The sequence below is a fragment of the Lagopus muta genome, chromosome 6, assembly GCF_023343835.1.
Source record: "Lagopus muta isolate bLagMut1 chromosome 6, bLagMut1 primary, whole genome shotgun sequence".
Lineage (NCBI taxonomy): Eukaryota > Metazoa > Chordata > Aves > Galliformes > Phasianidae > Lagopus > Lagopus muta.
The window spans coordinates 44,578,054-44,597,833 of NC_064438.1; the positions used below are offsets into that span (position 1 = coordinate 44,578,054).

At 38.3% G+C, this 19,780-nt stretch overlaps 2 protein-coding genes across 4 annotated transcripts in view; both read left to right on the plus strand.

Moving 5' to 3' along the window:
- Positions 1-11,583, plus strand: part of SLC24A4 (solute carrier family 24 member 4) — an 85,001-nt gene extending 73,418 nt beyond the window's left edge. For both annotated transcript variants that reach the window (XM_048948123.1, XM_048948124.1), the window contains exons 14-17: positions 1,689-1,803; positions 3,515-3,627; positions 4,304-4,369; positions 6,115-11,583. In XM_048948123.1, the coding sequence (XP_048804080.1) occupies positions 1,689-1,803; positions 3,515-3,627; positions 4,304-4,369; positions 6,115-6,267 (447 nt within the window). In that variant the 3' untranslated portion in view covers positions 6,268-11,583. The remainder of the gene's footprint in view (positions 1-1,688; positions 1,804-3,514; positions 3,628-4,303; positions 4,370-6,114) is intronic.
- Positions 11,584-15,867: 4,284 nt separating this feature from the next.
- RIN3 (Ras and Rab interactor 3) overlaps positions 15,868-19,780 on the plus strand; it is a 59,606-nt gene continuing 55,693 nt past the window's right edge. The window contains exon 1 of one of the 2 annotated variants that reach the window (XM_048947865.1): positions 15,868-16,427. In XM_048947865.1, coding sequence (XP_048803822.1) covers positions 16,381-16,427 — 47 coding nt within the window. In that variant the 5' untranslated portion in view covers positions 15,868-16,380. The remainder of the gene's footprint in view (positions 16,428-19,780) is intronic. The other variant, XM_048947866.1, reaches the window with a different exon arrangement.

The following is a 19,780-nucleotide window of genomic DNA, read 5'->3' on the forward strand; positions in this document are numbered from 1 at the left end:
TCAATTTAGGAGCACATTTACTGGAAGTATTAAATAGGTTTATGTTTTCTTTTTACCCTCTTTCAGGTTATCAAGTTCACATTTTCAGTCAGAGTTAAGTGAATTTAAAGTGGCATTAAGTGAATAGAAGAGCTCCTCGTCTAGTTTCTGTGGTGGGAGCTATACTTTTAAAATATAGAAGGTTACCTTTTTCTACACTAAAAGATGCAAACCCACACAGCTGTTTATACCTGTAGCTAGAAGATAAGTAGGATGTGCTGCCAAAGAATTCTGTGATCAGTTTTCTTTTTAAAGGAAAATACAGTGAAGAAGTAGTCATCTTGTTTTGTTCTGGAAAATATATAGCTGTATATGCTACATACACAGTCATAGCCATATGTATACTCTTATAGTTGTATATATGGAAGACTTTTTGTTATTGAACTTATTTGTAAAATATTTTTTGGGTGGAGAACATTCATACCTTCTCCAAATGTGTCAGACATTTGCTTTCTATTTATGCTTCCTTCTGTTTTTAATACACACTTGATACATAATGTTTTGCACTATAAAGTAATTCCCGTCTCTGAAGGTTGAGAGATCCATATGCCAGCCACTCATTCTGCCTGGTATAACAGTGCCAAAACTACACATTCATTTCATACCATATGTCCTTTGTCAGACCATGCTCTGCACCTTGGTTCCATTTGTAGATGTCCCTTCACAGACAAGACATGCTCTCCAAGGCTGCAGCACCTCTTTTTTTAAGATGCTGCCAGACCTTATAGTATTACCATTTACAACAGGAGAATCATGCCTCCTTCTATTTCTGAGCTACAACTTGCCTTTGAGAATACGAAGGTTTGTGAGTGGGTTTCTAAAGTACACCTTTTCCTTGGCAAAGGGTCCAGTCTTCCTCATGTATGAGGCTGACAAGCTATTTCAAGAAGACAGCATAGAAACTTGAAGACTCTCACCCTTGGTATTCTCTGCAAGGAAGGAGCTGTCTTCCTGCTTTGGTCTTCTCACTCTCACAGGGCTGTTTCTTTTGCATGCTCAGTTGCCCGTTGGTGTTTTTTTTTCTCTTCACCTTTTTTCAGTCTTTTTTGGATGTTCCAGTTAAATAACATTCCCTGTCCTTTCCAAGAGTTCTGCTACAAGCTACAGCCCTTCCCTTAATAGTTGTAAAGCTGCATCTGGCCTCTCAGGAGAAAATATAGTCAGAGCTGCTCACTTTGGGATTATACCAGGAGTTATTTGAAAAACTTGAAAAGGAGTTTCCTTCTTCATGTGCTGGAATATAATAATTTCCTTATGTCTCTGACACTGCATCGTGTTATAAATTGATTCCAATCCTTTTTCAAAAAGAAGCAATAACAATCTTGCTATTATTGGATATAAAGTAAAAACAAAACCACAGATTGAGTCCATGTCTGTGCTTCTCTTTAAAAGATCAGTACGTCCTCTTAGAAGTACAGAAAGTGGAGTTTACTGTTTGCTCAGAAATGTTGAAGTCTATGTCCAAGGTACTTTTTTTTTTTCACAAGGTTGATTTTAGGCTAGCTATTCCACATTACTTCATTTGCAGACATGGATCTTGAGTCTAATTCTTCGAGGATCTACACCAGAGATCAGAGTATGCTACAGTGGTATTGGATTGAGGAGACTTTCCAAATCTGACAGGTTTATCTCCTTTCCTTACCGTTCAGGTGACTGTGATTGGATACACCCTTGGGATTCCAGATGTGATCATGGGCATTACTTTCCTAGCTGCAGGAACAAGCGTCCCAGACTGCATGGCCAGCTTAATAGTTGCAAGACAAGGTACTGTATCTGCAGAAAGATACCTGTGGTCCTACATGCATGCTCTACGATTTGCTTCTTCAATGCACACAAACGTTCAGTGCAATTTTGTTATTTTTAATTATTTTTATTTGTACTGTTTCAGAGCCCAGGTGAAAAAACAGAACACTTTGCTAAGTACTGTGTGCCAAAACATCTTCCCTGTCCTGTTACCTTTTACTCACTGGAACTGGGCACAGCCTAGCATTCCAGATGGGCATTTGACAGTTAGATATCTCACGCATGCTATGTGTCAGTCTGAATAAAAAGATAGAAGTAGTAGACAAAACTGAAATACCAGCTATTACAAAATTTTATTGAGAAATCTATGCTAATCAGCACTGTTCCATATAGAACTTGTATTGATTTCTAGAAGATTTATTGAACCCAGGGAAGTGGTCTAAGATGATCTAGCAAAAACGGTGTTGCTCCAAGCATACTTCTCATCAAAAGGCAAATCTCCTTCCCTTTGGAATGTATGAAAAGTAGCACTGGAAGAGGTTTTAGATGAATATTGGTTGTGTCATCATTGGGTTTTCAGTTGAAATTTTAACTTTTTTTCATGTATCTTTAACATTCTGAGAAAGTTTTTTACATTTCCTTTTTTGAGAAATGTCTGTAGCCACATGCCTTCCTGTTGTTGAAAAACATTAACCTGAAAGTATGATCTCCTCTACTGCAGTAGAATAAGAACCTGTCCTGATTTTATTCTTTTTCACTACTCCAGTCCCTGCAGTGTTTTGTTGATTTTTTTTCTCCAGATAATGAGATCTCTAGAACACATAATTGGGCAAACAGCAGGGGTTCTGAAATGATGTTAAGCACCCAAATGTACCACCTTTGAGATAGAAGTAGTGCTCTTAAACGTTGCTTGATTAAAAAGAATTAAGAATTAAGATACTTCATTCTCCAGCTTATATTATCTGTTGTGTGCATGAAAAATCTCATAAAAGCATTGAGTCTCACAGAAGTATTCAAGATTCTTATGGAACTGCCTTCTGACTAGATTAGCTTTCCTTATGTAGTACCAAGAAAACAGATTTTTGAAGGAACAGAAGGAAAGCATGTTTTTAAATGAACAGACGGCTGCTTTAGATTAATTCTTCCTTAATGTTTGGCAAAACTCCTCTAAGGATTGTTTCCTCTGAAAGTGAAGCTAAGTGGTAGCTTGTGGAAAAGCATGTGGTCTCATTGAAGGACACATTTTTGCAGTACTTGGAATCAAGAAAAATGGCTACAAGGCAGATTGCAGACAAATATCTAAAGAGTAGAGAGGGGTACTGCCATAGAAGTGGATTGAAATATTTCTTTTTCCCTTTAAATGGAGACTGTATTTGTGATCTGGGAGTGTCTGTCTCTGCTCTGTGTGCTCTATTTGCAGGGTTTGTCCCATACATGAGAGTTCCTCTTCTTTCTTGGTATGCATTTTGTAGAAGTGTCTCAGTAGTAAGGCTGGTCCTTAAAGAGAAGTAGCAGAGGAAGAGGATTCTGCCTTCCTTAGAACTGGTGCAGAATGAGATGTCAGCCAGTGTTAAATATAATTTCCAATTATGAAAATCGTCTCCTTGCCTCAGATGCTCTAGCCAGTCCAGGAGGACTTGGATCAATGCCAATCAGTCCTCTTTAATTTCCTCTGGATACAGAGTACTCATTCTGTTCTTTTTTTCACCTGAAATTTGCTTTTTCTTTGCAGGCCTTGGTGACATGGCAGTATCCAACACAATAGGAAGTAATGTATTTGACATTCTGGTGGGCCTTGGTGTTCCGTGGGGTTTGCAGACCATGGCAATTGATTATGGATCAACTGTATGTATATTGAGCGTATTTCTAATGTTTTCCTTTTCTCTATTTAAAACAAAACAAACAAAAAAATCACCATCATATCCTAAAAAGAAAGCATGCAAATAAAAACTGATTTAACAAAGCAAGTGCTAGCATTTTATTGGTTATTAAATAAGGTGTTGTGTTTGGTTTTTTTTTTGCCAGGAGTTACAGGAGCAATGCTCCTTCCACAAACTGCAATTAATTCCCAATTGCATTGTCAAATGGAGTACATTACAATCTGTATCAGATAATAAGGCCATATATATCTTTCATGGCACTGTCATTTTCTCACTGCACAACTTCAAGCATATCTGTCTCCCTGTACCTTAGTATTTTTGTAAGATAACAATAACAACATCTAGAAACTACTAGAAAGTAACATCTCTTTCTCTCATGAGAATCTTTTAACTTGAAATCCATTATATGTGCTATTTTCTTTTTTTAGAATTGGGATTCCTTACACATTTGCTTTAAATCCTTAACATTCCCATTCTCCATTTTAAATCTGTTGTGGATTTGCATAGTTTAGAAGTCAGTCAGTCACAGTTCAAGGCAGAAGGTGGGCTACCATGAATCAGTAAATTTATTTCTGATCTCTAAAACAAAGTTTTCATATTCTGGGTGATTTAAAGAATTATTCTCTGTTTAATTCACACAGGTTAAGATAAACAGTAAAGGACTTGTCTATTCAGTTGCACTTTTACTAGGATCAGTGGCACTGACTGTAAGTATTAGTGTATTTCTGAATGTGACTCTTCAGACTATTCTGATTGCAAAATAATTATCAGGTATTTACTTAACATACTCTACAAGGAAAAACTGGAAGTACTCATCATCCCCAAAGTATTGATTCTTTTAAAGTACTATTCTTATAGTAATGCCATGAGTTAGAATAACTGCCATTGTCTTCCAGTGGCAGGACTGAAATCTGACATTTGGTGCAGAAGAGTTGCTAGAAGTGTATAGATCCCTTTGATTTCAGTGTCAGTATTGACATTATGTGATTGAATAATATTCCTTTGGTCCTGTGTCCAGCTGCATACCCTAGGTCTGTCTGTACTCTGTGCTGGGGAAGACCCAGGTATGCTTCCTCCCTTTTTTTCATCCTCCCATCTCTGATTTTCAAACCAGCCTAGACTAACAATGCACTGTTACCAAAACCTTAACGATGACTAGTCTGTGAGGGCTGTGAACCTCAGGATGTTGAATAGGCATGTAAAGTACAACTCACCTTTATAATACTGACTTGTTAAGGTGAAACAGTAGTTCTGCTTCAAAAGTCAGTTTTGCTGGTACTTAGGGTACTGTGATCCTGCTGACTCCCAGAGAGCCATCTGTGGAAAGAATCAAATCCCAAAGGTATAAAAATACCCACTTTTATCTTTCACTGCCTGCGGAGACCCTTTTAAAGGAGGGGATCATCACTGGAGGTGCTACACTCTTGCACGGCTAGATTTTAGCAAACTTCACATCACCTGTGCATGTCTTAAATGATAGAATATCCAGATCTGTTCACTTTGCCACTAACTTCCTAGTGCATCTGCTAATATAAGCTGTGGGAGCCTGTTCTTTACTTTTCCTATCTCCAGCTGTGGAGATAACCTCCATGCTGCACGGTGCCTGTGGAGCAACAAAGTTCTTTAGACGCTTGTATCTGATATTGCTGCATGAGTATTGGTAACCAGCACTTCTGAATACATGGGGGGATTATGCAGATGTTATTATGCTAGAAACTCAGGGATTTCTGAAAAGAATCTTTGCAGCAATATCATCTGAGTTCAAACCATCTACTGTCTTGATTTTTTCTACTGGATACCCTAATTCCCCCAGATCTTCCCATAGCAAAAATCAGTGCAGAAACTCATAGCACCATTGAAAATAGGAGCCTTCATGTGAATTTAATTGCTTTACTGCTTGTAATTCTTCCTAGTTCAGGAGCTGAGTAAAATGTCAAAGAAACTCTTCCAGAGCTGTTGAAAGAGTGAATGTTAGGTGCTTGTGTTCAACTGGGATGTAAAGGGTGTATAACGGAGCGTTGGAGGGAGAAGCATATTCAGTGTATTCCCTAGTTCATAATGAAGCAGGGAATTAATGCTGCCTAACTAGAATGTGCCTGATGTACTGAAAATGCAGTATGCCCTGAAACAGAGCACCCAGGGGCCTGTTTTGTTTCTCTGTTACGTGATGAACTTCTCAAGTGGTCTTGAAGTGGGTCCATTCAATGTTTTGTAAAGGGTTCTTCAGGCAAGTGAGAGTAAGGCCAGAGTTTGAGTTATTGGATTGGGTTCTTACACTCTTATTTAAAAAAAGAAATATTTTGCCTTTTTAAAATCTGTAAAATGCCAAGAATATATATTTTTATCTTGGTCCAGGATCTCTAATTGAAGAGATCATTGTCATTTTCAGCTTATAATTGTTTCTAGAAGTCTCCTTTGAGGCTTAATTAACTAACACTTTGTTTGCTTGCAGGTGTTTGGGATCCATGTAAATAAATGGAAACTTGACAAGAAATTAGGCATCTACGTGTTGTTTCTTTATGCTGTTTTCCTGTGTTTCTCTATATTGATAGAGTTTAATGTCTTCACCTTTGTCAACCTCCCTATGTGCCGAGAAGGACTTTAAGCAACTGTTAAGGAGAGAGACTGCGCTTCTGATTACCTGTACTGTAAATGACAGGAGACATTTCACGTTTCTACCTTCCTTCCATCTGTAATTTGAGTGTCATTCCTGCTTCATCAGCTACCAAGCACTTTTACGTATGTGGAAGGAAAGCATACCCTTCTTGTAACATGCTAGCTCAAGGCAACCAAAGCATTTAACTCCTCTTTGGATATTGCTGCTCAGTCATGAAGAGGTGTGGACTTTACGCGGTACTCTCAAATGTCCCCACTTATGGGACTTTCTGTTGTTGTTTTCATTCTCCTTTTGCAGACAATCAAACACTACCAACAAGGCTAACAAGAAGACTGGGAAAAAAAATCTTTATAGTTCTTTTGCTTTTGACATTTACTTTCCATGGAAGGAAAGGAGGCAAGTTCAGAACTTTTCTCGGCTTTGTCAAAGTATCTCAACTATAGGACCAGAAAGTCCAAGGTACATATCAGGCATGCACTGTTGAGGACATCATTTCCCCCTTCAAGTGCTCTGCTTATAGAGAAACTGCAGTGACAGTTTTTGATGGCAGTGTTGAATATTTATCATTCTTTTCAAAGAAGATGAACAGTGTGGCAGAGAAAGAAGAGGAAATGGTTGTATGTTGTATCACTTCTGATGATGCACACTATAAGTTTGACTGTCTGCATAGTGAAAAAGAGAATTACATGCAGAACTTCATACTTGAAAAATCTGTTTTATCATTAATGAGTAATGCTGTATATGTAAATATAAACAAAAATTGGTGGAATATTACACCATGACAGACATTTTGCGTTGGCCCTCGTAAGCTCATTTGTAAGTTTAGAAGAAACTAAGCAAATAAAATCAACTGGGTGCTGAGTAACTATCAATTATTGCTGTCAGTTGAGAATAGAATCCAGACATAAACCAGATTGTCTGACAATAAAATCCACCTTGGTTATGATTGAATTTAATTTGATTATTGAGGGAAGTAAGCTTACTTCATTAGTCAAGAATCTGATGCATTCTCCATTCTTTATATATTTCCAGAAGCTTAATGAAGATGGGCGTCTGACACTCAGTATTGCAGATAAGATATAGAGAGATAAAAGAGTCTATCAGGAGACCATGATCCTTGATTTGATTGTATACAAATTTGAAATATGGTGTACTTCTTTTCAAGCCCCAGTAGAAGCCAGATTTTGGTATCCCGTCCACTAGCATAAACCCGATATAAGGAATAGCTGATGTAAATGACAGCAGGATCTGGCCCAGACTATTAAAAACAATAGGTAACATTCCACGTTTCAGTAGTCATAAGACTGCAAATCACCAAGACAGTGTGCATAGTTTGCATTGCTACTAAACTTTGAAGCTGTATATGAGTGAAAGATCTTCTAAAGAAGCACAGTTAACTTTATACATAGATTTTTTTAATTTTTTAATGTTTATAAACCAAAACAAATCTATCAACTAAAAGTTGATACATTTTTAAATATATTAATATTTTGCACTTAAGACTATATATAGAACTTCCCATTACTGTGTCACTGAGAACATACTAAAGAAACTTAGTGAATAAGAACTAAATTTAAAAGTTCCTTGTCTCAGTATACCTGATGAAATAATTGAGTTCAACCAGCTCACATGTAGGACACTGTTTACACCAGGAAATGTGTTTACAATTAAGGCTATTTAAAATCTATTTTGATACAAATTAAAGAATGAATTCTGCTGTTGAGCTTTTTTAGGAATTGGATCCTTCTAATAAAATCCTACAGGAAAAGGAGCGATATATTTGTTACTTGCTTTACACTTTGTAATAAATGTCAGTATTAGTACCCAGTTAGGGTTTTTCACCTTAATTAGGTAGTTGTGCAGTTAAACTACACAAATCTTAAGATGGAAATAAGTACAGCATTATTAAAATGCTTTATTGAATAGCCAAGAATGACAGTAAACACGTTTGTCCTCAAGCATGTAGATGACCTTATTTCCTGGCGTTCAAGACATTTCTGCTGTAGTATAGCAGCAAAGCTGAAGAGATTCATTTTCATTCTTGAGTCTTCTGTTGCAGAAGAGTTGTGAAAGTGCACTGCTGTAGGAGCATCCATCTCTATTCTTACTGTCTTCTCTGCTATTTTTCAGAATGACGGTATGCTGCTGATACTCTCATGATGGCTTATATTTGAACCTGAAAGGAGCAGAGATAGAGGCTGGGCTTACAGAACTAGTTGCCTACAAGCAAACGTTTGCTCTTCCGTGCACAGTTTGGGCAACTCAGATGTATTTACACTACTTAATAGTAGTTCCAAAATCTAGTTCTGAATGCCTGCCTAGTGATCAGCTGAGTTGACATTGATGAGGGCATCGATGTTTACAGTGCCAGATCTAGCAGATTGTACTGTATCTTCATATTTCTGAGCCAGGTAACTTTAAAAGACTAGGGGCACCAATTTCTTCCATCACAGCTGATCCCCAGCTCAAAAATGCATGAAATTGTGTTTGCTAATGCCATGAATCCTTGAGATATTTTTAAAAATTATTTTTCCTAAATTTAATATCACCTGTTCCAAAAAACAGAGTGTTCTGCTGTAGGTAGAGGCAGTCTTGGAAAATAATGCTGACCTTAAATTGCATAGCAGGTCCTGTCATTGTATAGCTCTTCCTAAAATGTGGACCACATTTCAGGACGGTTTATATCAAATTGCAGTGCTGCATTTTCCGAAGCAGTCTCATACACATCTTCTTTTACAAGACAGGTATCGTGCCATGCTTATCATTATAAATAACTTTAGTAGGATTCTCCTCTGACACAACCATGTGACCAGGGATATATTGTTTGCCAAAGAATTATTACATGCTGTATCAGGGCCTTGATGACACATGATCATATGAAGTAGTTAGAGTCCCCATATAGTCATTACTAATATGCTAAAATAAACAAAGATGGTAATTATAGGCAAGCCATGCAGATAAATTGAATGGACTGAGAAAGATCTAACTGACAAATTGCTGTCTGTCAGATACCCACTTCAGAATGTGTCAGTAATTCAGGAGAATATTGCTGAGTACTAGCGGAATAGTGCCTTTCATGTGTACAGAAAATAATTTGCTTGTGTCAGGAAACTACTTCAAATTTTGCCATTTTCCAATGATGAAAAGGAATGATTTGCACTCGGCTCTCTGAAGTTTCTACAATTCTATATTGCATGTGTTCAGATTGGGTTTGGAAAATTTTGTAGCCATTTTGTTTTACTAACTGTTGCAATAGTTAGCTGTCTGAGTTTGGAATGTATGTCACAATGTTGTCTAAGCTAACATTCAGTTCAAGAGTGAAAAGAAAGCTTGTGGACGCGATTTGAAAATTGCCAGCCTACTAACACTGAAGAGTAATACGATGCAGAAGGACATAGCCCTTATCCAGCAAAGCTTAACTTCGTGAGGATTGATTCCATGCTTAAAACTAAACATATATTTAAGTGCCTTGCTGGATTGATGACAGCTGAGCATGACTTTTGGGCTTTCTGTCACGCTCATGTTTGTTTTGTAGTCTACAATTTTTAATTCTCACTCAAGTTGAAAGGTTTGGACAGAATCTATGGACTTCTGCTCTGCTGACACCATTGTGGATTTCCACTCATGAATAAGAGGAAAACTGGTTCTCTGTCCCATAGATTTCAAAACAGTGTACCTTTCCTGGTATACAATGGCATCAAAACTGAATTACAGCTGGCCAAGCAGAGCTTCTAGCAGCTCTTCTGTGCTACAGTTCCACAGGAGTAGTACAGTCCCACATAGATCCACAGAGCGCAGACCTATCTATAGTGACTGCATGGGAGTGTTGCCATTGAAGTCAGAAGTGTCTGATTCTCTACAGACTGTAACTCTTGTACTGCTTTATAAAGTTGTGTCATAAAAGTTCAGATTTGGTACTCTGAGTCACACTGATTCATGGAAAATATTGCCCAAATAAATATTTCAGGCTAGGGATCTATTTGTCTAAATCTAAAACAGTAATCTACAGTTATGGTTACGGTAATCTACAGTTATGGTTATCTTAAAATGACTGTTTGATGACCTGCTGTAGGCTGAAGTCCAGTCTAGCTGAATACCTTAAGTCTTCCCAACATGTATGGCAGTCAACCACCTTTCTCCTGGCTCAGTCATCGGCGTGCCAATTTTATTTTATGGTATGCTTGCTGCAGCTGTGACTAACATATAATTAGTTTCTGGTTTTAGACTATATTAGTAAATATTCCTCTAATGTGTAAGCAAATGGAAAATGTCTTTCCAAGTCTAATACTTATACAGCAATGATAGGGAAGACTATTATTTGATTTCCTTTGTGACTGTGCTTTAATTGTACACACTTGATTTTACTGTGTGTTTGCTCTAGTTGCACAAATCCCACATGAGTCTGGGTGTCTTCCGTTTTTGGATTTCTTGCAATCGTAACGTTATTTATTTGTGTACCACTGCTAGATTTTTTTTCTTCTTTTTTGTAGAGTGCTTTAAGTTGTATAAATACTGCCTGATCATCCATGCCAAGGAAAGAGCAGACCTAATGTAATATGAAGCAGACACTAAAGTAACACTGATAGCCAGGTGAAACCAAAGAATCTTTTTTTCAAGTATTGAAATGCATCACTTTTGGACGTAATATTCTGTCACTGCAAGGCTCAGATCCTTCAGTTATTTGTGTTTAAGCACTCATAAGAAAAGCTCTGCAGCTCAGACATTCGCTACGTATTTTCCTTTATATTTCTTTGAAGTCTAGATTTTTCAGTCTGTTGAGTGATGAGATTTATATGATGGTTACACAGGTAAATGACAGCATTTAGTTGTACCAATTCTGTACCAAGCCCCCATTACCCCTTATTACTTCATTAAACTATTCTGAAAATTCTGTATGCAAGTGTTCTGATGAAGAGAAGAATGTTGATCAACTGATGTGTGCTTTCCAATTCCTGACCTAGTGTGCACAGATTGAAAAACCTCAATGTGAATAAATTGAGCATGCTATTTCTTTCCCCATGTGTGATGTCCTCCTATTTTCTCCCTGGAGAAAGCTTCAGAAGGGATCTCACCCTGTGAGATTCTTCATCATTATCCTGAAATTTGAAATACGTGTGGCTCCTTCTCTACAGGCTGAGATGTATAATGACTGTGGCACTTTGTACATCATATGTTCTGCTTCCTACCATACTTCTGACATATAGTAAACCTCTGAAATAAATGAAAGAGTGTAGGAAATTAAGGTCACTTGGTATTTTCCTACAAGAGTTACCAATTTGAATTTAATTCTTTTTTTTTTTTTTTAGTTGCACAAAGAATGTATGTGATTGTTGCTGTCTTATCATTGAGATGATCTTGGCAAACTTGAAAAACAAATATAAAGGTTGATTTATAGCAATAGGGAATTATGACAAAATCTAAAGGTTATCAGAATATATCAAAACCAGACAGATAAAGTCTCTGGAAAGATTGTGATGCTTCTTTTCAGAGGATTTTGCAGAAAAGATTATTGCCTTCATTCATATACCAGTTGGGTACACAGAGAACACTCAAGTCTGCTTCCCAGCAGCATCATTGTTCCAAATGGCTGAAACTCTGCAGTGAAGTTATGACCAAATTCTTGCCTTCACGTTCTTGGGAGCGATGCCAGCTCTCATTATTGTCCTGATACTTGGCACAAATTCGCATCAGTGGAATTGTGAGCAGAATTTGGCACCTGCTATCTCCTCCATTGCAAGCAGGTATTTGAAATCATTTACGATTGCTAAAATAACTTCTGAACCTTTTACACTTCCCTGTGCTTCATACTTACAGCCATTTGCAGTGCACCCTTAGGTGGTGCAGTACCTCTTTAAATTTTATGAAAACTTTCTAGAACTGCTTACTTTGAAAACAGAAAGGGATGAGTTTGTAAACTGTAAATAACAAAAATTCTATTTCTCATGTTATTTATTTTTTCAATGACTGTGACCTTATGCACTGTGAATGCTCTGTGTATATGGGGTCCTTTGTACAGATGAATATGTCATGAAATCCATACGGATTTAATGTGATAATTTGTTACAAAATGTTGGCATGAAATTTGATTATTTTTGTTGTGGAAAATTAAAAATAAATAGTTAAATAGGCATTTATAAAAGAATCTAGCAGTCAGTATGGTAATGCACTATGTTATTAACACATGTACACTATCAATAAATTATATAAGAACTACTGGATTGTATTTTTCTCAGGTGATGAGACCGTGTGAAGCGTTCTCTTATTTATTGTTGAAAATCTAGAATTTCAGGACCCAGCTAGGATATGTGCCTGCACTTTCTTGCTGAAATCTGGACTCTGCCACACTGAAAGACAGAAGGCCCACGTTTTCATCTGTTCAAGGGAGTATCACTTGGATCAAGCCAATATTTTGGGGTGAGTCAAGTGTATCAGTTTGATCCACAGCAATTTCAAAATGCAAGATTTGCTCTTTTGGTACTAGAAATGTTTGGTCTGCTGAGAATATCGTCTGCTGTACTGAGGCACCAATCCAGAACAAATATGGCAATCTCAGAAACGTCCTTATCCAGTATTTTGGCCCCATGGTACAGTGGAATCCATCAGGTTCCCATTGGGTACTGAATGCTGACAAAAGGGAATGGAAGCGTCATCTAAAAGCCCCATAGTGCTGTTTCACCTTCCCAGACACCTAGGCTCTGGAGATAGCAGAGAAAAAAAATAGTCCCACTTACTCTTGATTGCCTATTCCAAAAGGCAGACATGCAGCTATCTTATGACTTCTAGGGTAGATGCACAGTCTCTGTATGCTGTATATTCTGGGCTGAAGGAAAGCTTCTAAACTCAGTTCTTTGAAGAAGGAACCTTACTCCCATATACTATATTTTTTAACTATTCATTAGGCAAGAGTCTTCCCATTAATACTCTTTGCCAGTTTACCCCAGGTGACAGAGATAAAAGTTTGACCTTATTTTCCATAGCCACACTGCATGCTTTTGTATAAAACCTGTAATTAGCCACTGTGTTTTTTTGTATCTTCAGGAGAATCCTTGTGAAGTGGAGAAAAGCAATATCCTGCTTTCTTTGACTTCTGCACGAGGGTTCATTCTTCGGTATATGCTAGGCTAGGTGTTTCTAAGGAAATGACTCCTCTTCCCTACAGAATTAACTTCCAAGAATCAAATTCTGGCTGTGGAAAGTACCATTCTTTTAATTCCCTGTACGTTTGACCTCATGACCCATCATGACCTGTTATGTAATAGGCTTTATAAAAGGCATGTAATCTATGGATTAGTGACACAATAGGCATGACAGCTCCTGCAGGAATTTACCATGATGCAGCTGCATCCTACTGTGTGAAAAGCAGAAATGTCACATAGTCTGTGCATGTGCTGAAAGCACTTCAATAAATCCAAACTGCACTTAAGTGCTTCTCTCATTTTTAAACCTTCTCAACACGGCCAAATGGTGTGGTTTAAGATGGAAGGGGTGAATCAGCCCAAACAAAGAACAAGAATTTCTCCCCCACCCCCTTCCTTCTAGCACACACTGATGTTGCAGCAATCTGTAGGCTAAAAATTAGTTTAATGAATATGTCACATCTAAATAATTCTCCAAGTTTTCTCTAAAACCTGTTTGGCTTGGATGTATCTCAGAGAAGTGCCATTTTGCAGTGTTTGTCATGCAGCTTTTGTACAACTGTGTACCACAGCCTGATCCTACAACACAGCATCTCACTCCAAGCCCGTCAGATCTCTGGCTTAAGAAAAAACACACAGAAAAGCTCTGAAAAAATATATTAAAATTTGTCCTAATTTCCATTTTTTATGTATTTTACAGAAATGCTTATACAATATTGCAGAGACGCTAATATATTTGTGAGGAAAAAAAAGAGTCTTTTTCAAGAACTTTTGCCCATTATCTTTAACAGAAATACTGTAAAAACTTCACATTTCTGAACCTGTACCATTATGAATTGTGTGAAAGTTTTCACAAGAAACCAAAAAAGAGCTTTTCACAAATAATGTCAAACTGAAAGACCACAATACTGTATTTTGTGTTCTGTATTTTTGCAATTTTTTTCCTGTTTTTTTTAATAGTACTTCCTGCCTGACAGCATTTTTGGAAATGCCTGTCGCTTGCTGAAAACTGATCTTATGCATCTATAGGGTCTTATTTCTTTGCCTAGGATGACTGCATCTTTGTGTAAGCACAGATTTCTCCATCTTAGTAGGTTCATGCGGAACAGTTCACCCTTAAAGCTTTCTACCCTTGTTTCCCAGATAAGCAAAGGTAAACTCGGTATCCCAGTCCTAGCCGGGTTGCAATGTAGGGAAATGAAATGGTGGCATGGGGCTGAATTTGTGGAATGTATCTAGAATCTTGTTCTTATGCTAATACCCAAGGTGTATTTCAAAGGCGACAAGCTGGAGAACAAGTTTGGAGTGTACTTCTTGGATCTCTGTGCCCAGAACCAACAGTACTGCAGCTACCAGAAAGATTCATGAGACATGACAAGCCTGCAAAGAGGGATGAGTGAATCTCAGCCAACCAGTTTGCTTAAGAGTTAAATGCAACATTGAATTAGTTTGTAATTGTCTAACTGGCAACATGAGTTGGAGCGAAGAAGTCCTTAATTTAGTAGAAGAGAATATAATGAGATACAATAACAGAAATCTTAAGACTAGGTAAGGCAAAAAGTCTGGTCTGAAATCTAGATGATACTGATAATTAAACTGTAAGACACCTGTAGCAGGGTTGTGGATTTTCCATCATGCAGCCTTTATGTCAGCTCTTTGATTTTCTAAGAGAAATCCTTCTGGAAGCTAGAAGACAGGTTTCCCAATGCCAACACAATATTTGACTGAAAAACCCTTGAGAAAAGTTTATCTTGAGTTACACAAATGGGTCTAGATTACAGGAAGGTTCCCCGGTTCCTCCAAGCTCAAGCTAGCAGAACAAGTTCTGTGTTCTACATAAGTCAAGTTTCTCTCATGCGGATACACTGGGAGCTGCCCGACGTTTCCATTTCTAAGGTGGGCTACATGGCAAAGTACTTACTGGACAATAGAAAGCTGAGAAGTTTCTTCTAAAAATAAAAGGAGAAACAAGTTACTGTCATCTCCTCTGTTCCAAGCAATTACTTTTCTTTGCCTCTGCTTCATATTTCTACTTTCCTTTTTTTCCATTATGCATTCTTCCAACATCAAATATTTCCTGAATAATAGAGCTGCCAAGCAGGAGTGCCATTAGCCCTGTCTGACAGCACATCTGTCAGCTCCCAGCCTCCACAGCTGGTCGGTGTTCAGTTGGGTTTTCAGTACAGCAAACTACTCAACCACTTAAGTAACTCCAGGTCAAACAGACAGCTGTTCATTTACTAGCAGTCTTACAGCCTTATCATTACCTTCTGCATTAACTTCTTTGCATAAATGTCCTCTGCCTGTGTTAGACATTTCATTTTCCCAGGTCCTGTGTAAATACAAAGGTTTCCAAGCTCCATCTGGTTCCAGTTACTCAAGCAATAGAAATACACATGCTTCAGGAATTTGCAGACGGAGACTTAATGCTTTGCTGCCTTATAAAATCTTTTACAAAGTTCACCATGCTCTGTTGCCTACTGATATACCTGCAGTCTGTAAAACAAACTCCCCTGTATTTACTTAAGTTAGAGAAACAAAGTAGAAGCTGACAGTTTCAGGCCCTTCTTTCTAATAAGGTTAACCTGCCTTCACTACTAAATATGGCTTTCTAATATATACACACACACACACGCACACGCACACACACCCTTGACCACCAAAGACTGCCTCTTCCTGAAATCCCCCATTCATATAAATACAGGAAGTAGAAAGAAGAGAGGCTAAAATCAGACCTTCTTGGTAGTTTGCTTTCATTTCAGTGCCTGTTTAGTCATCTGCCCTCCGATATTACTGAGCCTGAAGTTGGTTTTAAACGTCCTCCCCCTGCTGCCCCTTGAAATATCATCTTCAATACAAAACCAGAGGATGTGGATGTTCTGCTCAGCGATGGAAAGGAATTGCTTTCTTTACCAAGGAACTCTAAAGCCACTGTGAAACAGAAAGTGTCTTAAAGTTTGCTGTAATGATGAAAACATCAGCTCAAGATGAGGGAGCCAGGGATGACTCAGGGTAAGTCCTGAAACTTACATGACTGTTTGTTTCTAACAACTACGTTGCTTTGCTTTTCCCACTTAACAAAGAGCTCTCAGCTACATTTGCAAGCTGGCTGGGGAGCTCTCAGCTATACATTCACACTGGTGTGGCATGTTCATGCTGTAATTTACAGTATTTCCTTTAGCTAACGTCTGCAAACTGAAAACAAACAGCACTACCTTTATTTGGCTTGAATCTCAGCTATTTAGGGAAGAATAAGCACAAATTTTGAGCTGCAATTTAGGGAAAGGACGGAAGAGAGATCTGTGCTTTTGGAAACGCTATGAGTCTTTTCTGGGAGGCTTGCTTTATTTCTGCTGAAATGCTGAGTATTGGGTAAGGGCATCCATGCAAGCTGGCAGTCACTCCAGATCTGTGTAATGAAAGTATGCACAAACCATGTCTGCAGACTCCCAGGAGACTTCAGGTATACTTTTGGTTAGGAAAATATTCCAGGCTTTCCTTGCTCCTGGTGGACAGGCATTGCAGCTTGCAGGTTCATGCTCCGAGAAAACATAGAGAGGGAGAGAATGGTTTTGATTTGGAGGACAGTCAGCTGCTGGGACTCCAGGATCAGGCTGGAATCTGACCAAAGCTCAGTTATAACTTAAAGCTGATGCCTGAAGCTGAGCATTTCTGTTTCCTGTTTAAAACAATCAGGGGAAGATGACATAGCTGCTGAAAACTTCCATCACCTTCCTTGGAAAAACATGTAATGCCAGATAATAAGAGTGGTTTTTATCTGTCTGATACACTTAGTCTCTTTCCCATGAGTAAGAGTTCCCAGACATGTCTATGATGGGTGCAGTAGAAGCTGTATAGGTTGAGGGATGTGTTATGTTTGCATTTTCAGTCACTGAGTATGCTGCAAGTCAAACTCAAAAAGGGGGTAAAAATGGTGCTGGCAGGCAGCTATCGCTTTACCATAGCACTGTTCCCAAACGCACACATGGAGTGAAGGGGACAGAAGGAAAACCCTGCTTTCATTGCTTTTGACTTCATATTTTTTACTAAGCTGCCAGGAACAGTGTCATTCCTGTTCAAAGGTACAATTACTCAGTTCAAGTTAATGTCAAACACTAAAGGACAAAGATCACGCACACAGCCTTGAGGAAAAAAATGAAAGAAGCCAATCGCAGTAGACTGACAGGAGGAATTCAATAATCCAAAGAATTTGCACTTTGCAGATATTCCCTGCATTTGTGATAGCGAAGATGCCACGGACTGAGAAAGTGGAAGATTTATACTGTTTATCTCTTTCTCAGCCTGGTTGAAAGGAGCCACATGCTTGCAAAGATTTGCAGTCAGTTTAGAGCTGCAGAAGAAAATAAGACGTAAGCCCTGGACTTGGGCAGTAAATAAGCGATTCCAGGAATGTTGAAGTATGAATGGGCATTGCACATGGGGTTCATAAATAAGTGATAATCTGAATAATTTAACAACATTCCTTTATTTCAGTAACTGATTTTTTTTATCCACCGTATTATCTATCTCCCACTCTTAAATAAGAATTTATGTATTTAAAAATTCTGTTTTAGCTCTGTTTATGTGCCACAATATTCCTGAAGATCCTCAAAATTACACTTCAGCTTGCATACTTTGTAGCCTGCAGCACATTACAGAATTACTCCTGACTAATTTTCTGTTATGGTCACATGCAATTAGGCACCGATTTCATGAAGTATGTGTAGACAAAATTAGTAACTTTCAAAAGAAATGGTTGTAGAGGTAAGGTGCTGATGGAGAATTTGGGCCCAATTTTAAAATTCTGAGCAGAAAACCTGCACGAGCAATTGCTGAGATTGTGCTTTTATCCACCCGGGTCTTCAGGGTGTTAATTAAAGGTGAAAGCTTTCTTACATGCACAGAACTATGACAGTGCAAATCGTTACAGAACTATCTTGTCAATTTGGAAGCTATCCATATATCAATTCCTTGTAATGATTGACAGAGTTCATGTTGCTCGTAGCAAATCAATAGGGAAGTTCTGCTGACTTACACTTCTGAAATGGCCTTAAGATTGGGGAGAAATCTATGTCCAAAACTAAAAGCTCCACAGGGATGAGTGTGGGGAGGAGGGTAACTAAGGGTAACTAACAAAAATCAGTCTTAGTGAATTCTTCCAAAACTGGTTGGTGAGGTTACAACCACTTATCCTGACCTAGAGTCGAGCTAACTTAGCTAGGAACATTAATAAATGATGAGATCACAAAACATCTGGAGAAATGTGAGCTGATTGAGCCTGGTGGCTATGGTTTCATGAAAAGGTATATGCCTCCATTCCAACATCTGGTAAATGCATGGAGGAGATGATGAGAAGAGCAGATAGGAGCTGAGACAGATGTCACCTGCAGTGTGCAAATATAAATAGTCTTTCAGGATAGTGGCTGGTTCAGGCCATTGGAATGAGTTACAGTGGTTCTCACTTTCTGGGTGACCAGGCTAGCTAATGAAGCGATGATTGTACATCTCTTCTGCAACATGTCTACCATCACAATTGACAGTGATTTCATGCAATTTATGTAGAATAAAGAAATGAAGAATTGGAGGAGTCTGAGAATTGAACCTCTCATATTGGTTCACAGAGGACTGTTTTGATTATCTAATCTGATCTCCTGTGCAGAGGAGACCAGAGAACAGTTCTGGTAAGCACTCTGTCAAAACCATCATTTATCCTGGAATGGGATCTTGTAGATAACTTGTTGGCCAAAAAATGTCACCTATCAAGTATCTCTCCTGCAAGATTACACACCTTGCTCTGTAGTGATGTAAATAAATCTAATGCCAACACTTACAGATAAAACAATGAAAAAAAACAAACAAAAAACCCATAAGTTTTCTCTAGAACTGTCCTATGAGAAGAACTATAAACTAACCTGATTTGAACTAGTGGACAAGTTCTGTTGGCCCTAGGAGGTCTGGGGCACAATGCAAAGTGCTGCTCAAGAAAACATTGACCTGGAATGTGTGAGATGCAGTGTTTAGATGGGGTTGGCAGCTGGGAACAAATCAGTATTATCAAATCACTCTGCTGTCTGTCAAGCTCTGATAAAGGAGGAAATTTTCCATTCCCAGAGGATGATGCTACTCAGGAAGGAAATGGCTGTGTGTTGCACCAGGATCAGGAAATTACTGCAAACATACAAAGAAAGAGGTGCTCCCTAAAGACACGTGAGTTTGATGCCTTCAGAGAATGGATTTGAAATTCCCCTGGAATTTACTTGACAGAGAATCATGTTTGCTCACTCGTCTTGTGATCACCACCAACCTTAGCGACTGCTTTGAGCATTTGTGCAACAGTGTGCTGGAGCAAAAGACAACTGTCCTTT